Source organism: Trichogramma pretiosum, unplaced genomic scaffold (assembly GCF_000599845.2).
Source record: "Trichogramma pretiosum strain Unisexual culture from Peru unplaced genomic scaffold, Tpre_2.0 scaffold31, whole genome shotgun sequence".
Lineage (NCBI taxonomy): Eukaryota > Metazoa > Arthropoda > Insecta > Hymenoptera > Trichogrammatidae > Trichogramma > Trichogramma pretiosum.
Window position 1 is genome coordinate 1386685 of NW_019641631.1, and position 25564 is coordinate 1412248.

The following is a 25564-nucleotide window of genomic DNA, read 5'->3' on the forward strand; positions in this document are numbered from 1 at the left end:
CCAACGTAGCTAGATTTCAATGGACACAATTTTTCGAAAGATTAGGCTTTTGGAGTCAATCGACTTTGCGTCCGTATTGCGTAAACTTAGCAAACCATTAGCTCTATTTAAACATAAAAGTCTCCTCGGGCATCGATGAATAATTCAGTATTTTAGCAAAAGCGACTCTTTTCTCGGCTCTTTCTCGCTCTTTGTGGAAAAACTTTATTCCCAAAATGCTCCGAAAATAATGCGACTCTTTTGTTTACGACTATGCGTATGATAATAATTTAATGCAACATACGATTCCACGCTTCCACGCGTCGAATTGCATAGGCGTCCCCACAGTGCATGCAAAGGTGTATCCAAATGCGCACGGGTAGTATGAAAAGTGGCTCAGCAGCCGTTGTCTCAACATCGGCACCATTACTCAAAGTAGGCATCGGGTTGGTAGCTTTGGTATTAAAAGTTCGACGTTCCAAAAACTTTCCGCTGACCGATGGTCGATTGGTTCTCTCTCTCTCTCTCTCTCTCTCTCTCTTGCTCTCTGGCTCTCTGTGCCTTATACCTATACCAACGTCTTCCTATATACGATTCAAAATGCGTAGCGTGACTCACGGCTTTTGCAACGGTTTGCTCTTTGTCGATCGATCTGAGTAGCTGTGTATGTCTAAATGTGTGTGTGTGTGTTGTGAGTGTCTGTATTATATATATGGACACAAACAGATAGCTACATAGACACGAGCAGCTGTGTGCTCGATGATGAAGGTTTTATAACTCTTTTTCTTTCTTATAAGCTGAAATAGCCGACTCGCTAGGTTTTTTTACGTTTTTTTGAGCAATCGAGATCGTTGGGACTTACGGTTATTATAAAGTTCGTTCGTTCGACACAAGAAAAAAAAACTGAGATTGCATACGAAACGAAAACACAATTTGGAAATTCGACCGCACGTGTGTGTAGGCCGACGCGGTGCACAAATTGTGTAATAACCGCACGCGACAGTCACGAAAGTACCACGTGTCGCGCGATAATTTTGAAAAGGCGGAAAAACAAAAACTTGCAAGCTTAACGTGACACGTAAACTGCGCCTCATGTACCGCGATAAGACAGTTCGCACGCGTGTGCACGTATATATGCATGTACGTATAATACACGTCGTCGTTGGCGCCATAGTGATAAGGCTTGACATTTTTCTCGCGCGCTTGCAGCGCAGCGCGATCGAAGCGGCAGCATCATCGATACATGTACATACATATGCAGTCGAGTAATGGCAATGCGAATAAGCGTCACGTCCCATACTCGCGCGTCTCTTCTTCCTTCTTTTCTTTTTTATCCCGAAAAAAACGAGCGAAAGAGAGGGAGGGAGGGAGGGAAATAATACACACACGGCAGCACATACCGCACATTCCGGAGGACGCGCGTGTGCAACATTTTTCTCCGATACTCTTGATTTCCTTCCGAGCCTCGAACCAAAAGTTGAAATTTGATACGCATAACATTATAACTCGCTTCTATGCTATTCCTCGCGCGTATTATGCGCCGTGCGCGCGATCCGACGCGCTATGTTTTGCGTTCCGCGCGTTCTTCTTTTAATGCCAATCTCTTGGGTGAGAAATTTGAAATTAACGTCTTTTACTTTCGACGAATCAATCGTACGAGTTATTATTCGTTGATCTCTATGGCATATCGTAAATTGTTCGTACTTGATCAATAAAACGTACGCGTGTGTGCTTTCCATTTATTATCGGTACTACATCCAAAAAATAATCTAATTTTGGAAAAAATTGACTTCCTTCGAAGGAAAGAGATACGAGCCCGTTACTGAAAAATCACGCATTATCCCGTCAAAAAAGCTCTTACTTGGATTGTGCTTGGAAATAACTACTCTGCTTCATGGAAAAAAATTGATCAAGTTTTCTCTACAATTTAGTCAGTCAATCGCTTATTTTAATTATACGGCAGATGTATGAAATTGCAACTGTAACGCGAGCTTAAGTCTGCGATTCTTTCATTCATGAGTCCTTGCAGCATTCGATCATGTTGCTTTTGTTACTTCCTCGCGAGCAGTTTTTTTCATTCAACTTATCACGAGAGAAGACAAGCAACATAGACTTCACGGTTAATCTACAATAACAAAGCTGTCGTGAAAGTTTTTCGCGAAATGTAAAAAACAAACGCTAAAAGCTAAAAAATTTTACGCGAATCGTGATTAAATAAAAAACAATTGTTTGCAACATGTACTGGATGATGGTACACGCGAAACATCCTCAAGAGTTCACTTTTCGCCATGCAAATGAACGATGACCTTGAGACAATCGAATAAATCACGCGAACGAATGGACGCACGATGGGCTCTTTTCATAAAAATCATGCTAGTAATCTCGTACGTTGAGTTTTGGTTTATTGAGAGAAGAAAAATAACGGACATTTAAAAGACTTTTGAATATTTTGCATATATCACAGCCACAGCCGCACTTTCTGAAGGCAAATAAGAGCGACTCGCTCGAAATAAAAGGGGAAAAAAGGAAGCGGACATATATAGGCATTCGGTAAATAACCGTCAAGAAAATTGCCTGCATTTACATGGAAACGAAGTGAAAACTTGGGAAGCGAGCACGACACAACACGTCACACGTTATCGGTCACGTGCACCACGCACCAGCAGCAGCAGCAGCAGCAGCAGCAGTGCCGAGAGAAATTGTTCCTCTCAGCTCGCTCGCGCTTTCTTTTTTCTTCTTCTCTCTGCTGCTGCTGTTGCTGCTGCTGCTGCAAAGGGGTATTACATACTCCGCGAACTGGCGCGCCCTATCGCTGGCACCATAAAATCGTTCAGCCAAAGAGCAGACTGCACGACGGCGGTGGAGTGGGCATATGCGCGCGCTCGCGCGTCAACTTCATGGTGCAAGCGTGAACACCGAAAAAAAAGGGGATTGGCGAGTGCACTGTAATTTCTTGGGATCTATCGTGGAATTGAGACATAAATGGAGGCTCGATTAATTAGTCGCGAACCAAAATCAATAGCCCATATGCGCCTGTTCAGTATGGATAAGCAGGAACTGCCTTAACAATGCTCGGGGAGATGCAAAAACTATTTGGGTATAGGCATCAAAGACTCGAAAATTAGACCGAGACATTTTTGTTACGAATCATATAATAGCCGACTGGTGAAATAGGTACACGGAGAGAACTAGCATGAGCAGTATGAGTCGTCGCTCGGCTACATCGGCACAGCAGCAGCAGCAGCAGCAGCAGCAGCACAGCGGCATGATTTTCACGTGGCGCAAAGCGGGCGAAGGGCATTCGCAGTAGCGCAGCGTTGGCAGCGTCGAATTCCTACAAGAGGACGAAAAGCCGAGAGCGCGCGCAAGGAAACACTATCGATTGCTTTAAAGGTCTCGGGGCTTGCTGCTGCTGCCGCTGATGTTGCTCCATTGGCGTCGCCAACGTTGGATTCTGCGCGCGCCCTTCCCGCCAACATATAGAGCAGCAATATCCGCAATATATACCTATGCAGTCTGAGCGTATACGTGTATAAAAGCTCTTCAGCCGATAGGAGTGACGTTTTTTTTTCTTCCATACCTAACTCTTGTTCTTTTGTTGCGCTTCTTTTATCTCTGCCTTTTAACAGCGCAGACTCATGGTATTACAAAATCATCCTTAGATTGCAATTCTCATCTGTATCCTTGATGATAGCTTCCACGATTATTAATCATCTTTAACATCAAGTGTACGATATTTATATTGGACATTGAAATTGGGTAACTGCTCGAGTTTCAACCGCGAAGACTCTGCATGATTTTCTTGATAGATCATATGAAAATTATTAACGGTGAAAAAGGTAAAACGTGATAATGAATGAAATCTCTTATCTCCTAAAGTTAATTATCGAAACAAAATTTTGATAGTCCATTTAAATTTGATCAATCTTGAAAAAATTACCGACAGAAATGGAATTTGCATTTACGGGAAAAATATACGCGTTAAAAAAAATTCGTCGTTGCAGAATCAAAGAAATTCTGAAAACGACAAGGACAGTAGCAGTCGCGAAATCCGCGTGCCTCGCGGGCTAGATCCTTCAACCCCCCGATGTCTGGCGTACAGAATGCTCCATCCCTCAAACGCTCTTTCTCACTGTACGCGATAAAAGATTCTTTGGGGTTGCTGTTGCTGCTTGTACTGTGAAATAAAAGCCGCGAGCCAAAAGCTTGTCCTCCAAGAGGGAGAGGAGGAGAGGATGAGAGGGAGAGAACGAACACACACACACATGTATATGTACGCATATCGTTAGGAAAAGCTCGAACTGCAGGAGCAAGAATCCGTGAGAGAAAAAAGCTCGCGAGCTCTGAGATAGACAGACGAAGCTATTATACATATGCGTGGTGCATGCATGTATAGGCCGCGAATATACATACATTCGCGCGCACACGGGTAGGAGGGATGCAAAAAAAGCGCCGAGAGAGATATTTGCTGGTGGATGTTAGCGCGGCGACAGGCAGAGGTACTGGGCTGGCTGCTAGAGTAGAAGGGGTTGCGCGCTGTGCAGAAGCTACCCCCCCAAGACTACGCGCGCGCGCGCACTCGGCAGTGTCAACGACCCTGCAAACTCCAAAAGAGAGAGAGAGAGAGGGATGCGTACGCGCGTGTGTGTGTCTATACGTGTGTTTATGTATTCCCTCTCGACTTTTGCACACACACACACACACACACACCCACCTGCCTGGCTTATCTGGAGTATGTACACCTATAGGTATGCACACAAATATACATATAATAACACACACATGCGTGCGCGAGAGAGAAAAAAGAGAGAGATTCTTATCGTTCATGTTTTGTGGAACCATGTGATGTTGTGTACCACACAGACACGCGCGTAAGACATTTTTTTTCATCCGCAGAATACAATTTCAAATGTTAGGGTTGATGACGATTCGTAAATGACGGCGGCAAGAACGTCGTCGCTGAAAACGATGAAAGCTAGGATAAGAGAGTTATATACATATATTTTCGAGAGATAGGTAGAAAAAGAAAGAAAAATCCCTCAGCTTTCGGTCTTATTAGTTCTTATGCTCTTAATCTGCCCCCGCTAGAAATGTTTTTTTTTTTTTTTAGAAAGAGAGAAAAAGATTTCCGAGTCTTACATTGACGAATGGTCGGATAGGAAACGGCAAAAATACTTATTCATATCTATGCGCTTGTCTTTGTAAATGAAACAAAAGTGTCTGATATCGAGAAAACGAAAGACACGGCAATTGTGGCATTGATACAAAGAGACAATACATATCGTTTTCTTCATTAAAGCCATTCTTATTAATAACGCACCTTTTCTTATTATGCGATCATTTTTTTCCAGGTGTATTATGCCAAAAAGAAGCGAAGAGCGCAACAGATGCAAGGTGAGGACGGCTCGCACAAAAAAGAGCGTAAACTTTACAACGACGGTTGGGACGACGATAACCATGATTACATTATCAAGAATGGGGAGAAGTTCCTCGATCGGTACGAGATCGATTCGTTAATAGGTAAGCTTATGGCAATGTGTAATTTTTTCTCCTTACATGTTTGTTTACGACCTTGTTTTAAAAAAATATCTTAAAATTTTTCAGGTAAAGGTAGTTTTGGCCAAGTAGTAAAAGCCTTCGATCACGAAGAGCAATCCCAAGTGGCAATAAAAATCATCAAGAATAAGAAGCCTTTCTTAAATCAAGCGCAAATCGAAGTGAGGTTACTAGAAATGATGAATCGAGCAGATACAGATAATAAGTATTATATAGGTAAACAAACACCTTTTTTTTTATCAAGAGCAACGCCCGTCATTCGATCGCATCGCTAATATGCAACTTTTTTTCTCTTCACTTTCAGTCAAACTCAAAAGGCATTTCATGTGGCGAAACCATTTATGTCTGGTGTTCGAGCTGCTATCGTACAATCTCTATGATTTACTTAGAAATACGAATTTCCGAGGAGTCTCCTTAAACCTGACGCGAAAGTTCGCGCAGCAGTTGTGCACTGCCCTGCTGTTCCTGTCTACGCCGGAATTGAACATTATTCATTGCGATCTGAAACCTGAAAATATCCTCCTGTGCAATCCCAAGCGAAGCGCTATCAAAATCGTCGATTTTGGCAGTTCTTGTCAACTTGGACAGAGAGTACGTCGTATAAACTTTGCTATAATTCGACATCAAGTCTCGACGTTTTCACGTGTGTTCTAATTAACTCTTCTTCTTCCTTTTACAGATATACCAATACATACAATCTAGGTTTTACAGATCGCCCGAAGTTCTGCTGGGTATACCTTACGATTTGGCGATAGACATGTGGAGTTTAGGTTGCATTTTAGTGGAAATGCATACAGGAGAACCTCTGTTCAGTGGTGCCAATGAAGTAAAATTTTAATTTTAATTACATTTAAAACATCGAAATAACCTTTGACTGTTTTAAACTATTTTTGTTTTTGTTTTTGCAGATCGACCAAATGAACAAAATTGTCGAAGTGCTAGGTATGCCGCCCAAGCACATATTGGACCAAGCGCACAAGGCGCGAAAGTACTTTGAGAAAGTTCCCACAGATGGTTCATACATACTGAAAAAGTCAAAAGAAGGCAAAAAGTACAAACAGCCGGGTACGAGGCGACTACACGATATCCTCGGTGTAGAAACCGGAGGCCCCGGTGGCAGAAGACACGGTGAACCCGGACACTCGATTTCTGATTATCTCAAATTCAAAGATCTGATACTAAGGATGTTGGATTTCGATCCAAAAACTAGGGTCACGCCTTATTACGCGTTGCAGCATAACTTTTTCAAAAGAACAGCTGATGAAGGGACCAACACCAACATTGCTGCTGCCAATAGTGCCAATACCAGTCCAGCAGTTGTCTCGATGAATCAAGATCATGGTGAGCACTACTTTTCTTGTGTTAATTCAAATCGAAAACGAAACATTAATTTTTTTTTAAGTTAATTGCGACAACGTGAACCTATAAAAATGAACTGTGTACTTTGTGATTCATCAGGTCGTATAAAAAATTTTTTGATCAAGTACGTTTATTTTTTTGGGAAAACGTACATTTATTCATTAAAAAAAATTAAGTTTTTGATTTTGCAAATAAACTACATCTATTGCACTTTTGCAGTGACTATGTACAACATGTATTGAAATTAAAATTGTTCATCTGGAGGACAACATAATTATAAAAAAGAACAACTTTCATATGCTTAATATCACAAGCCATTTACTGCTTCGTTATTATTTAAAATTTTATTTAAAATGTCGAGATTTTTAAGAACCACAAAAAAACCATTTACTTGAGTAAACATTTTTAAGTGCTTTTGAAATTATTTTTATACGTCGCAAAATTAAAAATTTTCTTAATTATTTCATTCATAAATTAATAAATAGCTATTAAAAATAAAAAAAATACATGATTTTAATAAATGATCGAAAATTGGTTTCTTAAGTTTCGTTTTGTGCAGAAATTATTAGATCAGAGTTTTTTTTCTAAATAAGTTGTTTTTTCAAGATTTCCAATTAAAAACTCATTTCTCAGTTCACATTGCTGCTGGTCCTTTTATATTTAAATCATGGGCTTCAAATCGAGATTCTGCACACTCAAGCGACGTTTTTAAGTTTGCTTTTTATTTTTTCATTTTTTTTTTGATAATTATTCATGTAAACATGCTGCGCCGTTGAATAGGTCATCGGTATAGTTTTACTTGCTGGCGAGCAAAATTAATTTTTCATTTTATCCTCGATTTTCTTTTGGATATTTGATGTTTAAATTTTTTTTATTTTCTGCACAAACTAAAAACGATTCTTCTTGTTGTTGTTGCCCGTAGATATGATAGGGGGACAGTACGTGGCTCGATGACTGTCGTATCCGCGGGGCGGCGACGACCCGTCCTAGGCCCCTCAACCCTAATCTTACTTACTAACATAAGTAAGTTCTGTCTAACAATCAAATCCTTTATTGCTCATAAAATTAACAAACCCGAGATATTTATAAATATTTATTTTTTCTTTGTATCCTTTAGTCTCGGATTTACGTAAAATAAAATCCTGCTTGTTGTTCCTTGTACTTTACTTAAAAACTTGAAAATTCTAAGCTACGGATCATAATTACAATTAGCCTGTAGCTTAGATTGAAATATTTCCACTTAGAATACATAATCTTGTTGCATCGGGTGGAATGTATGGACACTTTCAAGTTGAAATTTATTTACGTATCATAAAAAAATACCAATAAATAATAGAAATCTTTATTATTTGCTCTTTTTTAAAATAAAATAAAGAAACTTTATTTGAATTTTCATCAATGCTCGCTTAATGCATCCAGTACTATACTAATTTAAACACAATGCCATTCTTTGTCACTCGTGCATGCTTCTTTGCTCATAGCAATTGAATTTATACATTCTGTATCATCTCTGATCATTACATGTTGTTTCATATATCGTTGATTTTTTGGGACAAAATAAATATAGTGATACTAAGTACTAATTTGATAAATATCTAACCAAATCAAAAATTCAACAATGTATTAATTAAGTATAATTTCTTACAAAATGTTGACGTTAATAATAATTGAATTAATATATTCAAAAAAATACTTTGAATTGAATAAAATATGTAATTTTATCGTTTTATCAAATATCAGAATATAGATTACAATATCCTTATTGATGAAACCCCTTAAAAAGTGAATTGGGAACATTTTAATTCGGTAGATTTCTGTTGTAACTTGATTATGGATATTTATGTCTTTAAATCTTTCCTTGTTGACTTCACGTTCTCCTTGAGTGAAAATATAAAATGTATTCCCTCTAGATTTAGTTTTTAGCAGACCTCATCTGAAACCCCCTGTAAATGTTAGTTCTTAGGTGGTATTTCAAAATTATTCATGAACGGAGTTGTGTGATTAAAATTCAATGATTAGAGTATTAAAGAATTTAAAAAATGTATACGTCTATAATTGCAATAAAACAAAATCGCACAATTCCGTCCTGCTGATGTCTTTTGTTGGTAGTTGAACTAATGTACTACATTTTTTCACCTGTAGGATTGACAAGCACTTCTGGTCAGGGCAGTAGTAGCAGCGGTAACGGCAGTGCCAGCGGCAGTCAGCAGCGTATGGACGTGTCACCTCGACACTCGAGCACCAGCGGTATTGCCGGTACCGGTAGCAGTAGACGACTCCCAGCAATGGCACCGACGTCCTCCGCTCCGGCTTCGATCGACGCCAGCACCGGCTCAGCGGGCGTGGGATCCCTGCCGCAGACTGCGAGCTCGCTCAGCTCCTACAGTAGTCTTTTGCCAAGTATCCCGCTTCTCCCGTCAGCCAGTGCAATGACTGGCATGCATCATCATCACCCGACGACGCATCAGCCGCATCGTCAGCATCAGCAGGCAGGCTACTACAACTACTCGAACTACGTCCCCGTAAACGCCGAGCCACACCATCGTCAAGTTGGTGTATCATCACAGGTTGCTGCCGGCAGCAAGCAGCGTGGATCGGATCATGCGGCCGAGCGTGAAGATAGCCCCATGGTTGGAGTTTGCGTGCAGCAGAGCCCAGTCGCCATACATTAAGAAGCGTCTTGCAGTTTTTTGTGTTTAATGTTCTTGCTAATTTTGTTTTCCTGACGCCGTTACTGTGTTGCTACAACTACTGCCGAGAGTGGCATTTGTGTCCCTCGATCTTTGTGTACATTTATATATTGGCTTGTTACTGATACTTTTCAGCACACGCACACCCACTGATTCTTTTTAAATTGCTTTCACCCACGTGGAAGCAATTAAACTCGGTCATCGCTGTGCATAAATGAATGACTAAAAGAAACAATGCGCAATTTCCAATTGAGAGCTGCGCCCAACAGATTTTTGTAAACTATGAATTTGAAGCAATCATTTTGAATTTTGAGTACATTCTTTTGGTTGATAACGAGATTTCTTTGGACAAAACAGTCAGTGACCATAGAGTAAAAAAATAATTGAATATGAGCGAGCAAATGTGACTAGTCTTTTAAAGCAGCGAAAAATCACCTACTTCTTACTCTCGATGCGTCGTACGTACTACGAGAAATGTTTGCATGTGCGATTGATTTTTTACATCTCATTGAAAAAAGATAAATGATAAAACCAAAGTGTTTTGTCAATTCACTTTCCCATTTTTTCTTTCATGCGAATTATTGATTCGTTGAGGTGATCAGTCAAAAAACGAATGAATCAAGTGAAATTTAAACTTTGCAAGAGGCTAATTCATCAATGAAAAAATCGAGCCTGATATCGGATGAGCTAAGTTGAAAAATCTAAAGAACTTATTAGTTAATGGGTTATATACCCTAAAAATATTCCGTGAGTGTGCGTGTTGAAATTTATGATGTCTTTCAAGTCCTATGTATAAAAAAAGTATATATATATATATATCAAAATGTGTATATAAAGGTTGTATCGCGTCCATCGGCGCAGTATACGAAGATTGATTAAGAAAAAGATAACCCGATATCGAAGTTAAATTCGAGTTACCGTGCTACTAAGGCGCGGATGTGCACAAGGGATTACATGGCCTATAGTGCGCGGACGATAGCCAGCCTGGCCATTACAGGCCCCCTGCCGATAGACTCTTGATTGGAAATTCTATGAAGATTACATTAATGCAAAAATTATATAAAGCAAAAATGAATGCAAATTTAGTTCGTAACGCGACAAAAATAACTTTTACGATATAAACTGTGTGGCCTAGCGAGGAAACGTGATAAATACATATTACTATAATAATATTAAATGAAAGAAAAATAGAATACAAATAAACATTGTAATCATGTACTCCGTTAGAGTTTTATACACAATGTGACAAGTATGAGTGATACAGTACGTTCTCGCAATTAAGCAAATATAAATAAATAAAAGAGAATGTTCTTTGTAAAATATCTTTAGATTAAATGCTATACGAGAGCAGCTTTAGGATCGTAATTTTAAGTGCTATAAGAAATGTGTGAAAACGTCAGAAATAAGAATGTACGAGTCAATGAATTAGTTTGTGCGTGCGAAAAAAACTAGAGAATATGAATTATAAAAAAAAGAAGTGTGATGCAACTCGGCTCTTTTTATTATTTACTTTAGATTCGACGATGCGTTAAAGATGTGTGTCCGTCACGCTGAGCGGCGCAAATTCCAGTTTGTTGTAATAGATATTTGAAACAAATTCGAATGTTTGTTTGCGCGACTTAACGATACATATTTATAAATAAAGTATTGATAAGAAAGTTGAAAAGTAAAGTAAGAATCATCATGAATGGTATAATTATATGAGAAATACTAGGTACTTTATAATAAAACAGAACATGCGTATATCACGAAAACATGAAGTTCCAGTCGTTATTGATTTTTGCCGTTTTTAATCTATATTAATGCTTTTATTATCTTATATAAATAAATTTTCTTCAGTTTAGTGAACTTTGTCTGATATGTTGCAGAGAACGCAAAAAATTGAACTGTTCCTTTAATGTAGTCGATTTTCTCAAAACTCGTAATATTGACATGTAAAAATGATAAAGTAGTGAGTGAATTCATTACATAGACTGATTAAGTATTTTTTGAGATACAAAACCATTTTGGTTTTCAATATTTCTAACAAAAAATGGATATATCTATATCTTTATATCCCCCTCTGTAATAGAAAAAATTGTTCAAGATCAAGGCGCGTTCATAATATCTGAACTACGTTGTAGTAGTCATAATATATTAACGATTATTAACTTTGAATTATCTAATTTTTACATCATTTAATATACGTGAAAAATATGTACATATTCAAGTGAGTAAATATAAAACTAATATTCGATAAAAAAATTGAGGCACCAATTGAAATTATAATTAATGCAGTAAACGATGTGTATGTTTTTTCGCATTCTCGCTTCTTATTTGCGTATTGGCTTAGCTGTACTACACATGCACAACTCATGTAAAATTTTGTTGGTTCCATTCTTTTTTATTATCTGTCAAATAATCTATATTCATCTCAATTTCATTGAAATGCACCTTAACTTATTGAAGTTATTCTTTTTTCTCGATGTATTATACGCAACTGAACGGATGGAGTTGGATCTGTGATACGAATAAACTCCAAAAATCTAAATTATTTACATTTAATTCGATAAATTATTCACGCAAATATCACGAGGTCTCTGATAGTTATGAGTGATGCTTAAAAGAATTTTCTGTGATAAATTCTGACATTCTCAATGAGAACTTATTATGAGTAAATATCAGGATAAACTTGAATAAAAGATAGATTTTTCAAACGGCAAAAATCAATTCGCTTTTTCACAAAAGCAACATTACGGTTTAATATAAATAGATAACGGTTTATTCGTGAACCCTCTTCCGAGTCACTGTTAAATTTTGTCCAAAAATCATCTTGGCTTATTCTAGCCATTTTCATGACTTAATAGTTGCCAATTTTGTTCGAATAACAACTTGGTAACTTTAAATATTCAAACAAGTTAGAATTGCATTCTCAACTTGTTAGTTGGATACAATTCCGACTGTTAAGTCGACGAGTAATACCTTTTATAATATAATATTTGTGTAAAAAACCTAAGAATCATCTTGACAATGCAACAAAGCATTTTGTTTTATCTATACATTTCGTTTTTTTGTCGCATGGCGCTCGTTGTTTTTCAAAATTGATTGTTATTACAATTCATATGTTTGTCATTGATGTGTAAGAATACATTTGTATAAATTAAAATTTGAAAACTTAAGTGATATTTGATTAGAATGTTGAGTTTTTATAGTATTAAAAAATGAAATTAAACAATTGAAACATAGCAGAATCTGGATGTAAGAAATAATCTATTATGCGTGTACAGTTTTAATTTATTGACTATTTAATACAAATAACTATGATGATTGATGTAAGTTTTTGTACCAAATAGTCAGTTATTTAAATAATCGTCAAAAAAATTATCATGTTCTAAATAATACGTTTTTCCTTATTATGTAAATTCGATGTTTGCTTTGTTGAGTATTACCAAGTCGAATTGTATTTAAATCCGAAAATGTTGCATTAGTAACTCCATAATGGTCTTTCCGAAATATTATTTTCTTGTAAATGTGACTGCTACATTATGAAACAATTTCAAATTCTACCTAATTTGTTATGACAGCTACTGTTTTGTAATTGTACATTAATCTTTTACATTTTCAATATGCATGCCGTTCCTGGACGATCCTGGATAAATCCGGTGATTTTCGCCACTCAGCATCAAGTAATCTTTTATACTAAATATATTAAGTCAGTTAGAAGTGACAGAACTGTACGCATTACATAGCTTAAGACTCAGCAGTATGTGCTCCAGCTGAAAGCATATCGATTTTCCTTGATTCGAGTATGGTATATATAAACTGAAATGAATTCACATGTGTATGATTTTACATTCGTGTTTTATTCATAATTGTGAATTGCTTTTGTAAGTCAATTTTTTCCTACTATCGATTTTTTTCAAAACCACTTCAACCGTCACAACGATTCCCCATTATGTATATTGTATATTTATTATCATCCGCTTACATTTTGGAGCACGTATTTGCTGCAATAACGTAAGATTCCTAAAGTCATGTGTAACATTGTGTTCAGAGAAAAAATATACTAATACAATACGACTGATGAATGCCTGCACAGTGGCGAACAAGCGTCCATTATGGAACATTTATAAAATTATATTTGAAAAAAATGCACATCGCAATCATCAACGGATGCCACCAATGAGAACATACGAAATGTGAATAAGAATAAGCGCTACCAATTAAGGACAAAACACAACTGACTTATAAAAAAATTTAAAGTGAAGATATTTAAAAAAGTGAAAAAGTGAACTCTGTGTGAGACGAATTGTATCTAACCTGTATACATTGTCATATTATTAATATTATACATAATATTGTAATTGAGAATTTGAAACAATATTACATAAGATTAATAATAAACAAAAATATCTTTATTTCCTTGTGTTTCATGAACATTTTCCCAAACATATTTGCAATAAACAGATAATAAAATTAATAAGCCTTTTCTCTTAATCTTTGCTAAAACTTAAAAAATTAATCAATTACAAGCGTTCAAATTTGACATTTATTTTGTGATAAAACCTCAAGTAAGGCTCTGTATCCGTTACAATGACGCTCTGTTAGTGTAAGTAATGAATTTTGAAAGATTTATGACGAACGATCTAGCCGGATTAAAGTTATTACATAGTTTCAGAAATAATAATTCATTATTGGACTCCTAATTAGCTTTATGCGCGTGCAATAATACGTTATTTTTCAATTTTTGTGTCATTCATGAAGTCGGCTTTCACGTGCAAATATAATACAATTAAATTTTTTGGTTTTAAAATTTTCGAATATCATGGCTGTGTTTAATATTTTTAATGCGAAGCAACAGTACTTTTTTATATTCAACTGTCGAATACAATGACGAAACTAGTCATTTTTATAAAAATTGTTTTTATTTTCTTTCAATAATAAAATTCTTCATTTTTATACAAGTATAAATAACATTTACATTTAATTGATTGGTGGGCTTAACTAATATTTCAAACTGCAGATGGCGTAACTCGTTAAAGACCTTAGATCGAGTCTGTTCGCGTATCGCATCGTACAAGGACAATCGTTTAGCGTTCCTCGGTCCTAGTGTGTCAAGTTCACAGGTCATTTCACAGGGGACTCTGTTCCACTCTATTTCTTTCTGGATTCTATACAAGTTACGGCTCTATACTAAAATTCGTGTTCCTGAATGTTTAGTTGTGTTGTAAGTTTGTAACTTGCCGCTTAGCTGGTGCGCATATAATTGTGGCAACTATACTAGTCTGTCTCTCTGATTTGAGTTTGACAAAGTGAAGAAAAACAACACAGTTCATCATGTACAGTGAAGATTACGATAAACAATCAAAGAGATATCCAGAAGATAGTGACGAAGATGAAAATGAACATCATGCAAAAAAGCGCAGAAGACGTTCTTCGAGCAATTCAGATGTTGAAGATGAGCAAAGAGCCAGTTTTTCACGTATGTACACAATAAAACTATCAATGTATAATTTGTCATAAACAAGCGACTACCGTCTTTACGAAAATCTATGGATCTTTATTTTAAATTGAGAAAAAGTTATATATTTTTATTATAAAATAACATGCGCTGATTGTATTTTATGTAAATGGATTGGAATTTCAGGGATTCCCAAGTATTTTTAACTTTTTCGGTTTTAAATAACAATCAACATTATACTTTTTTTTAAATTATTTTCATAATACATCTTTGCGACAATCCATCCATCTATTTTATACGAAAACTTCTCAACCTTCATGAACTTTAAAAAGAACATTAAATACAATGTTTTGATTTTGTAAACATAACCGCTAAAAATCATGTGGCGTCAGAGCTTTTTCGAATATTTTGATTTTGTTTTGATAAAGTATGATAAGGATTTCAAATACATTTTATTTTACACTCGTAATACCCGTAAAAGCTTTTAAATTTATTTTCAACATTAATTTAATGCTAATGTTAAAATTGAACATCTATTGTAATATACTTTCATAGTAATATCAAATTAATACTTGAATATTATTGTATCCTGTTTTAGAGAGTAGTTCTCAAGATAATGATTCACAAGATGAAACAGACAGGTTCAATTCATCCAGAATTCAAACATTTTACAATGCTACTAATTTTCTCGAAAATTCCGTTACTGAAAAAGAAGAAAATATATCATCAAAATCATTCAGTGATGGTACTGATATTTTTTCAATGCATACTTTGATTTATTAATAAAAAATATTTTTAAATTATACTTATATATTATAAAAATTTAGTTACAGGCTCTTCTCCGGTCAAAAATTCTCAAAAAAGTACTGTCCTGAAAGGTAGCGTTGCTGAACGAATGATGAAAAAATGGGGTTACCAAACAGGTGCTGGTATCGGTAAAGAATTACAAGGAAGAGCTGAACCTGTTGCCACATCTACTCAGAAAGGTCGCAGAGGATTAGGTCTTGAATTAAAGGAGCTTGAATTTGTTACTGAAGATTTTGACCCACGTGAAGAGGTTGTTGAGATCCCAGAAAAAATAGAGTGGATAGAAAATGAACTTGAAAACGCTCCTAATGAAGAAGAACTTAAATCATGGGTTGAATTACGCAAATATGGTCCCAGGCCAAAAAAAATTGATAATGAAACAACATTTTGTGATGCAAGCATAGTTCGTGGAATAGTCAATGCAAAATCTGCATTTGACAGGCTGGATAAAAATGAAATGAGAGAAGCCAGAACTAGAAGTAATCCCTATGAAACAATTAGAAAATCTATATTTTTAAATAGAGCTGCTGTAAAAATGGCTAATATCGATAAGGCTTGTGATTTCATGTTTACTAAATTTAAATTACCACCTGATGAACCGTTGTACTTTGCTGATGTATGTGCTGGTCCAGGAGGATTTAGCGAATATGTACTTTATAGGAGAAAGTGGCGCGCCAAAGGATTTGGATTTACACTGAAAAATGAAAATGATTTTAAATTGCATGATTTCCATGCTGGACCAAGTGAAACTTTTCATCCTTATTATGGACCAAAAGATAATGGTGATGTGTATGATCCAGAAAATCAAACTGCTTTTGCAATGTTAATAGATAAACAAACTTCTGGGGTTCATTTCATGATGGCTGATGGAGGATTTTCTGTGGAGGGACAAGAAAATATCCAAGAAGTTTTATCCAAACAATTGTACTTATGTCAATGCTTAGTAGCTTTAATGACAGTTAGACCGGGAGGACACTTTGTGACAAAAGTGTTTGATTTATTTACTCCATTTAGTGCAGGACTTATTTATATCATGTACAGATGTTTTAAGAAAATTTCAATATTCAAGCCAAATACTTCAAGACCCGCTAACTCTGAAAGATATCTTATATGCCAAGAAAAATTAGAAGATACTACAGATGTTATGAGTTATTTATATGATGTCAACAAGTATCTGTTAGAAAATAATGAAAAAAGGGACATTCTGGAATTAGTACCAGAGAAAATTATATTGAAAGATAGTCAATTTTATAATTATCTAAAAAGTTCAAATGAAGAATTAGGAAAAAAACAAATTGTAGGATTAAAAAAAATTGCTGTTTATACCGAAGAAAAGGAACTCATTGAACTACGACAAAAAGATGTTCGAGAACAATGTTTAAAACATTGGGAATTGCCTGACGAACCAAGACCAGTTGCCCGAAGATCAAACCCTCAGAATAAAGCTCAAGAACTTCTTGGAGATCATATAAGTATACTACAAAGCAGTTCTTATAAGAACTCAAAAAAATTAACTCTTGAAAGTTCTCAATTCATTCGTCAAAATCCTAATGATTGGTTTTGTGTGCCATGTGCATATAATGTAGAAGAGTCAGCATTAGGTGGGCCAAACGATGATGGACCAACTTTTTATCTAGGTCTTGGTAAGACCAGTGTTTATAGATGGATACAAGGACGATGGATGCCCTTTAATAATCCAGGAGTAGAATTACCTCGTGACACTTTAGTATATGCAGAGTGGGTTTTAGAAATGAGAAGAGAAGATCGAGCTCAGTCAAAAACATATGCATTGCATATTATAGATGCATTATGTCTAGGAGGAGAAAATATTTCTCAAAAGTTCCTCACAGAGAGGCATAGGCTCATCAAAATGTTTTGTAAAGCAATTTGGAAACCAGTTGACCGTTCCACAGCTCCTGTACGTGTCAAAAAATTAATACCTGTAGATAATGCTTTAAAGCAAAATTTGCAACTATCAACAAAAAGGATGAAAAACGGAGCTAACAAATTGTGCTATGCTCCTACTAGAAGAGATTATGAAAATGATAATGAAGATACTTATTATTATCCATTAGGTAGTGTTATTTTTTTCAAAGCTACACAGGAACCATGGCATAGGCATTGGGGTAATAGAGAAAAAAAAATGTACTTGTACAATATAGAAAGTAGATCCTCCATTTGGGAAACACCAGATATAGCTGGTGTCAACTTTGCTCAAACGATAAAAAATCAATTAGTTTGGAATTATCCCAATGGAAAAGATTTATCAATGGATGATTTATCTCAGATGATACATCATTATAACAGTCGAAAAAGATAATCTAACTGAACTTTAATTATTGAAAATTCGTTTAAAATTGTCTAATTTTAATAATTTTGTATTAGATAGTCACAAGTTTGCTGAATATTTATTTTTTTATCATAGAGTTGAAGAGTACCTGTTTGTACATAAAAAAAAATATGTAAAACTGTTTATAATTGATATCTTTTTACATTGTAATATGATTAAAACAATTATATAGTTAATAAAATAAAATAAAATAACTATAAAATATCCTTATTTTATTTCTTCAATTCTTTTTACAAAAGTGAAAATACAATCATATTTCTAGTTCATTCATTTTATAAACAAATTTCCATTTGAAGTAATGAGTCTTTTGTAAGAATAATCAGATGTTGATTAAATGCTACAGCTCCTAAAATTTGAGTTATTCCATTTTCAAAATCTAGTATGGCTTGTCTGCCAACTGTAGCATTTTTTTTAGGTCTCTCATATAAAAGTGCATGTCTAGCCCATTCTATGATGAGTACAATGGATCTATCTATAATTTAAAAGTTAGTTGATTAAATTAAATGATTTGAATTTATATTTGCTTCTTTCTTACTTACCAAATGGTGCAATGCAAAATTTTTTATTTGTTTTACTAGCTTCTATGTACCCGAAACCAGGAAACGTAAAACTATGTTTCAAATCCCAATCATTTTCGTTCTCCACAGTATTCCAAATGCAACCGTCATTATCATGTCTCAGGCATATGCACATACCAGTTGATTGATTCTCAGCAAATAAAACTCGGTTATTTATACCTAACATTACTAAATGTGATATACTGTTGGATTTTAAATCAATTCTTTGTAAAATATTTTCTTCTGAGTTCAAATCACATTCTTCAAGTTGTTCAGTGTTGAAACCGATAGATGGTTGATTTTTTTCTCTTGTTACTATTTCATCTGAACATAAATGAGCTAATCTGCAATGTTTTATATTCATTTTATAAATTTTTAACACAGACAAAAATCTTTGTAATAACTTACTTGGCATGGACTTCAGCAGCTAATGCCTCGTTTGGCAAATATTCTCCTCCAGTATCTCCTTTTATTAATTCATTCCACATCAAACCATTTTCTGCTTTTATCAGTTCAACTTGCAGAGTATCTTTATCACGTTTAAAAGTAGTTAAGTTTGGTTCTAATCTGTATGGAGTTTCACCTTTTAGAAGAATAACATCTTCTATTGTAACATCAACACCTAGCGATGTAGTTTTTACTTTTTCTGAAAATTGAGCTAGGGTGTCTGGAATTTTCATGTATACTGTTAGAGAATCTTCATCTTGAGACCAATAATATCGTGGAATTTTTATGAGAGAATCTGTATTAGAATCGTTATCCTCAGATTTTATAGGATTGACAGAATCATATTCAAATTCAATTTGATCACTACCGATAATATTGCAGTATTGCCCATTTTTTTCGATATAAACATGATTAATTGAACCTTTTACTTTTAAAATTTGTTTCTTTACCAATTTGATGGATAAAGGTTCATCTTTGACACTATTATCCAGATGATATGTTAATAATATAAGTTTTGAAACTTTTTTAGTATCATTTTCATGGATTGAATTAAGAGCTACAATTATATTATCAGTTTCTTTGATGTACCTAGTATCAAAAATTACCCCTGCTTCAATGTCTTCAAATAGAAAATGATTGAACCTTCCATTGCCTTCAATAAATAGTTCAAGTATACCACCACCGTTAGTAACTGATATTACATTTTGTGAACCAAAACCAATGGATGGATTATAAACAGATTTTATCAATTTTATTGATGCAGCTTTATCTAATTTGAGTTGCAGCGAAGAGTCCTCATTGTTGAAACACCATACTTGTCCATCATTGTCTATAAACCAACAGGTAGAGTCGTATGGATTTCGAAATAAATGATTGTGATACGCAAACAATTTTGCTTCCAGTAAAGAGTCTTGAGATGAATCAGGTTCCAATCTTAGGATTTCTGAATAGAGAAAATAGAATTTTGATTTAAATCAACCAGAATATGAATAATTGAATAGGTTAAGCCAATACCAGTTTGTAATTTTTTATCAAATTTCCTTTGGAAAAATACATTTTGATCGTATAAATACGTTTCAAACTTTACATTCAATAATTCTCTGTTTGGACGAAGTTCTATTATTTTCATTATTGGTATTTTATACTGTTTCAATTTTGTAAAACTGAATAATTCTCACCGGCGCAAGTTCGTGTTTTCAAACAAAGTGACAAAAGCTTCTGCTACCCCAGCTTTGCTGTGTTTACCTAAGTGTCACTTTCACGTAGGTCGTAGACACAAGTCGACATGTGCTGAGTGCACAAAATTGTACTTGAAGCTGAAAAAAGTTTTTACGTGCTGTACTCAATTCTGTTTCTAAAATCTTCAGGATTGAATCAATGGTTTAAAATTTATAAGCGATTTCTTACTTGAAGTAAATTTGTTTTATTAAAAACAAGAATTTTAAGTTTATGCATTAATAATATCATTTTTCTTCTACTCAGTGTACAATATGATGAATAGGTATACTTTAATACTTTATGTAACATTTGTTTTTATTAATTATTTAATTACTTTAACATGCTATGGATTTATTTAAAATTAAAAGAACTATATTTTGTCATTACTACAGCTGTTTTTCAAATATCGCAGATTGTATAAATCAAAATACTTAAATACATTTTTAATTATCATTTTCGACTCATTAATCATGAATCTTTTTTGCATAGTATGTACATAGATAAAAAATTTTATATATCAAGGTAAAAATAGTTAAATTCAATAAAATTCAAATATATTTTTGTCACGTGTTTTACAGAGTAATAATATCAATTCTAAGCGTTAAAAGATCACAAAACACATGAACGAATAAAATTTACATAACGATTATTAACACAACTTGTTGAGAAAGTCTTGGTTCGAGAAAAAATTTACGTATTTTTTCGAATGTGCCCACATTTGGTAAACGAGTATATGGTTAGACTTTGGTTAGCTCTCGAGATTAAAAATGACACACCGGAGGTATCATCTGTGATAAAAGAAGAGCGTGGTCGCCCAGAGCATTCGCTGCCAGATCCAGCGGGGAACTCGGCACTGGCCGAGATTGGCCACGGAGCCGGCTATGTGTCTCATCCAGTCCCAGAGTCCGCCGGCGGCGTGGCCCCCGTTCACGTAGAGCACGTAGGTGAAGCCGTCCTTGGACTTGCCCCGGATGTTGTAGTAGTAGGGCAAAAAGCTGTGCAGGCTGAAGTGGCAGCGCTGATAGAAGCGTATGGCCGGGGTGTTGCTCGACAGGACGTGGAGAAAGACGGCCTTGACCGAGGATCGCTCCGGCGCGGTGACGTGGGCCCTCAGCTGTTCCAGCAGCAGCGACGCGATGCCGTTGCGACGATAGGCCCGGCGCACCCCGAGGCTCAGTATGTAGCCGACCAGCGAGTCGATGCCGAAGCTCGAGCACAGCACCGAGCGGTCCTCCTTGTTGAGCTTCGCGTACGGCTTGATCTCGGCGACTATCAGGCCGATTATGACACCGCCGTAGACGGCCGCGAGAGCGTAGAATCGAGACGACGACGTGATGTCCTCGTACCACCAATAAGGGTAATCTGTCGAACAAAAGCATTTCTACATCAGCTTTTCGGTTTGCCTCATTAACATCTTTTCTCTTATCACGAATATTCATTTGAAAAGTATTCATCAAAGAAAAATTTCGAAAGATAAAAAATCATCAGAGCAGGATAATTTGAGCGTGACTAAGCAGGGTACACATGAAAAACTGCACTCGGTCATTGTTCACAAGTATTCGTTAAATTCGCGAAATCGTGCGTAAAGCCGATAACGCGACGCAGGTGATTAATTAAAACGACGAAGATAAATATTTGAGTAAGTTTTCGTGATGTTCGATTTTCAAGTTCTGTCGTTCCTTGCGTGAAAAATCGTAGCTTTCGAGCGACTATTTTTGGATTAAGCCAGAGTAAATTACATACATTAGACGTTTTTGACAAAAGCATGGAAGCGTTTTAGGCTCGGACTTGGTCGTAAAAAATTGCGAAACAATAATATAAAATTCGTGTTCTTGTGTCAACGGCGAGGAAATTTGGCACAACACGTGTATGCGCGCGCGACACATGGTTCCGTTCGTAATTATTATCCGAATATATATAGTACCAAAACGATATGACTGAAAATAATGCCAGCGGTTAAGCTACTTGAAAAACACGGACCAAGGGTATGTATCGGTCGTTAAAGCTCGACTCTTGAAGCGTTTACTCGTGTCGATCGTACGGATCATCGAAACAGTGCTAAATCCACGAGCACGTCACAGGTGAGCATGAGCCGTGCCGCGAAATACCTGTGTAGGTACGAAAAAGAACGCGCGGAGAGCGCTGTTTAGCCAGTCAGCTGTCTAGTTGTTTATAAATGCAAGCTCGTCTAATATATAAGAGCTTCATGTGCGCGCGCGACAAAAAAAAAGAGAGTCATGGCAACGAACTCGCGCCGCGCCGTAAAGCTCTGTACGTATACGACGTATACATGTATGTATCGATTTAAAAAGCCTCTTAAAAACTCAACGATGCCTCTTGTAGTCGCTTTGCATGCGCCAAGTTCGCTGTGTGCGCTTTGGAAGAAGAAAAAAAACGACGATAATGACAACAACAACAAACGCACGCAGCTTATGGACATTGCAAGTACAAACGATATACGGCACAGTTACACACGACGTGTATATATAATGAATTATATATAGAGTCTAAAGACAATTAATGCTCTGAATTTTTAATCATCGACGCTATAAGGCTTTGAATCGCAGGAGCTTATAGCCGCGCCTCGACGTGCAACACATCATGAGTTTTAGATCTAAAATAAGCTGGCCAAGCGCAAGTTAGAAGCTGCTTTACGCTCCACGATACCCTCGTGCTTTAACACAATACAAGATCTCTCTCTCTCTCTTTCTTTCTCTCTCTTTGATTCGTATTATAGAGTGTTACACGCGAGTTGTCGACGAGCAATATGTAGACAGCCTATATACAAACGAAGGCTCGCCTAATGGTCTTTCGTTTATTTGACTCGGCTCGACTTGCCGAGGGCTTAATATAGCGATACAGAAAGAGAGAGAAAGAAAGAAAGAGAGAATCATAATAAATGCGAATTAAGTTCAATTCACTGCTATTAGATCCGATCGTCCCTCCGTCCTATACTCGTGCGTGTCTCTTGTATGCACGTTTAAATGGCTATGCATGCGATCGGATATACGTCTCTATCTCTCTCTCTCTCTCTCACCTATAGGAAACCAGTCTTGACAGAGAGCCTGGACCTCCTCGAGATCGTCGGGGCAGAGGAAGCGCAGCTGCACGTCGCTCAGCAGGCACAGAGGCACGGTACTGTTGACGCAGCGACTGCTGCTGTTGCTGTTACTGTTGCTGTGGCTGCTGCTGCTACTGCCACCGCTGATGCTGCCGTTCGAGGAGCTGGGCGTCGACTCGTGATGAAGCAGCTCGATCCGCGGCCCTGCCGACAGCAGCAGCGGAGTCGAGGCGCTCGTCGACTCGATGATCTCCTCCTCTTCCTGCAGACGACAGCGGTCCTCGCCGCCGACGACGAAGGCCTCGTTGCTGCAGCTGATCGAGGCTGCAGCGGCGGCGCCCGTCGAGAGCGGCTGCTGCTTGTTGCTCAGCTCGCCGCGGCTGCAGTCGCACGAGTCGCGGGTCTGATTCTCGTACCTCAGCAGGGCCTGATACATGTCACCGTCGCCGAAGTTGTCGGACTCGATGCTGCTGTTGTTGTCGCGTTGCTGCAGGAGATTGTGGCGATCGCACGAGGAGGAGCCCGTGCGATTGTTGTTGCCGAGGTACGAGATCGAGTAGACGTCGTTGTCGTCGTCGTCTTCGTTGTTGTCGCTGTCCGTCACGCGGCTCTTTACGGGACTAGCAGCAGCGTAAGGAAGGCCGCAGTTAGTCGACTGCTGCACCTTCTGCTGCTGCTGCTGCTGTTGTTGTGGATGTTGTGGATGATGTTGCTGTTGCTGCTGCTGCTGTTGATGATGATGCTGCAGATGCTGTTGGCTCATGCATTTCGACATGTTTGCCGAGCTGCTGCAGTTGGTGCATCGACGAGCCGAGTCGACACAGGCCGCGCTGACGGCTCGACTGGTCACGTCGTTGCCGACAGCTTCGACGAGGCCAACGTCGTTATCGCGTTCGCACCGACGTTATAATTGACGTTTTCGATCAGTCGCGTCTGTTGCTGCAGCTGTCGTTGCCCAGGCTGTTTCGACAACATTTCGCTCTTGTTGACGTAGCCGTCGTCGTCGTCGTCGTCGTCGTTGCTGCGTACCTGTCACCACGAGCACACTCGAACTATCGACGTTTTCTCCGATTATTCTCACGACGCCTATTCTCCGTATTAACTCGAGCCATGCAAGATCGCGCACAGAGAGAGACTGCACACGCGTTATGATAATTTAAAGGGGAGCAGTAGTTGGGAACTGCGACAGAGGCCAAAGCGCGTTTAACCTCAAACGGGATCGCGATCTGACGGCCTTGCTGCCGTAGCAAGCTCCGTGTAAACACTGGCCGTGCGTCGCGTGTTTTTGTGTCCGACTCGAACTTATACTGCTTTGCGTTCGCTCGCACTTGGCAATCGCGCTGCCTGCTGAGTTCGCGTCGGCAGCAAATATCGGAGCTTAGCCAGCTTGACTGGCCGCTGCTGAGAGGCGCTGCGAGTGTATCGCGTGCGCTGCGCGCGTCTGCTCCTTCACTGCTGACTGCACTCAGCTTTCAACCCGACTTCTCTGCACAACAGTAGTCAAACAACACTCGTCTACTTTGAATTGACTTTTGAATCTTTCAGATATCTTTCAAGTGTATGCTTTTGTTCATTTTAATGGCACATGATTTCAAGGCCTTCCATTCTTTTTGTTCATAGCTGTCATTGAAATAAATAAACCCTAGCTGAGGATGAAAATTTGACCTTCGTTCCTGCGGAAAATTGTTGTCATCTACCTCTAGTTTATTTGATCATTATTATTATCATTTTAATTTTTAACTTTTTATTACTTATCATTCTGAATCGATCTTTCAAAAAAAAATATGCAAATAGATACATCATAATCAACTGCATGCAAAAGTAATTGAGTAATAAATTTGGTTTGTAACTTTCATTGAATAATCTAATATTTTTAATTGTAATCTCATAACATACAGGTATGTATAAAATACAATGTTAATATCAACGTTTCATTTCCTAATTTAAAAATAAATGAGTGTTGATTATTACCAAAAATGCGCAAAAATAATAACCGCACTGATTTTGAAAAAATTTGAATTATAAATGATTTCTTTGTGAAACGGTATATTCATCGTACCCATCGTGATATATTTGATGTTAAAATTAAAGTAGGTCAAG

General features: G+C 37.1%; 4 protein-coding genes across 7 annotated transcripts in view; 2 read left to right on the forward strand and 2 right to left on the reverse strand.

Moving 5' to 3' along the window:
• Positions 1–10870, forward strand: part of LOC106652315 (serine/threonine-protein kinase minibrain) — a 36969-nt gene extending 26099 nt beyond the window's left edge. For both annotated transcript variants that reach the window (XM_014371200.2, XM_023459246.1), the window contains exons 4-9: positions 5331–5499; positions 5584–5751; positions 5840–6126; positions 6215–6361; positions 6444–6876; positions 9037–10870. In XM_014371200.2, the coding sequence (XP_014226686.2) occupies positions 5331–5499; positions 5584–5751; positions 5840–6126; positions 6215–6361; positions 6444–6876; positions 9037–9566 (1734 nt within the window). In that variant the 3' untranslated portion in view covers positions 9567–10870. The remainder of the gene's footprint in view (positions 1–5330; positions 5500–5583; positions 5752–5839; positions 6127–6214; positions 6362–6443; positions 6877–9036) is intronic.
• A 3880-nt stretch (positions 10871–14750) lies between these two features.
• Positions 14751–18228, forward strand: LOC106652344 (cap-specific mRNA (nucleoside-2'-O-)-methyltransferase 1). 2 transcript variants are annotated; one of them, XM_014371265.2, is made up of 3 exons: positions 14751–15045; positions 15623–15769; positions 15858–18228. In XM_014371265.2, exons 1-3 carry the CDS (start codon positions 14901–14903, stop codon positions 18149–18151), a joined length of 2586 nt encoding a protein of 861 aa, XP_014226751.1. In that variant the 5' UTR covers positions 14751–14900; the 3' UTR covers positions 18152–18228. The 2 variants fall into 2 exon arrangements, with proteins under 2 accessions (XP_014226751.1, XP_014226750.1); XM_014371264.2 differs by having other exon boundaries at positions 14754–15045; positions 15852–18228.
• Positions 18229–18414: 186 nt separating this feature from the next.
• Positions 18415–20484, reverse strand: LOC106652174 (nudC domain-containing protein 1). Of its 2 annotated transcripts, XM_023459252.1 has the most exons (5): positions 20200–20484; positions 19774–20128; positions 19147–19665; positions 18721–19082; positions 18415–18653 (listed from the first exon to the last, which is right to left on the reverse strand). In XM_023459252.1, exons 1-5 carry the CDS (start codon positions 20312–20314, stop codon positions 18454–18456), a joined length of 1551 nt encoding a protein of 516 aa, XP_023315020.1. In that variant the 5' UTR covers positions 20315–20484; the 3' UTR covers positions 18415–18453. The 2 variants fall into 2 exon arrangements, with proteins under 2 accessions (XP_023315020.1, XP_014226455.1); XM_014370969.2 differs by having other exon boundaries at positions 19147–20128.
• Positions 20485–20932: 448 nt separating this feature from the next.
• On the reverse strand, positions 20933–24806 carry LOC106652345 (N-alpha-acetyltransferase 60). The gene is made up of 2 exons (XM_014371266.2): positions 23441–24806; positions 20933–21765 (listed from the first exon to the last, which is right to left on the reverse strand). The coding sequence occupies exons 1-2, from the start codon at positions 24237–24239 to the stop codon at positions 21188–21190; spliced, it is 1377 nt and encodes a 458-aa protein (XP_014226752.1). The 5' UTR covers positions 24240–24806; the 3' UTR covers positions 20933–21187.
• Positions 24807–25564: the final 758 nt, after the last annotated feature.

Coding starts and splice junctions, on each gene's coding strand:
- LOC106652344 (XM_014371264.2), top strand. CDS start 14,901: ATGTACAGTGAAGATTACGATAAACAATCAAAGAGATATCCAGAAGAT. Junction 15,046..15,622: donor GCAAAGAGCCAGTTTTTCAC/GTATGTACACAA, acceptor ATCCTGTTTTAG/AGAGTAGTTCTCAAGATAAT. Junction 15,770..15,851: donor ATCAAAATCATTCAGTGATG/GTACTGATATTT, acceptor ATAAAAATTTAG/TTACAGGCTCTTCTCCGGTC.
- LOC106652174 (XM_014370969.2), bottom strand. CDS start 20,314: ATGAAAATAATAGAACTTCGTCCAAACAGAGAATTATTGAATGTAAAG. Junction 20,129..20,199: donor TGATAAAAAATTACAAACTG/GTATTGGCTTAA, acceptor TTCTCTATTCAG/AAATCCTAAGATTGGAACCT. Junction 18,654..18,720: donor ATTTTGCATTGCACCATTTG/GTAAGTAAGAAA, acceptor TTTAAATTATAG/ATAGATCCATTGTACTCATC.
- LOC106652345 (XM_014371266.2), bottom strand. CDS start 24,239: ATGTCGAAATGCATGAGCCAACAGCATCTGCAGCATCATCATCAACAG. Junction 21,766..23,440: donor TCAAGACTGGTTTCCTATAG/GTGAGAGAGAGA, acceptor TTTGTTCGACAG/ATTACCCTTATTGGTGGTAC.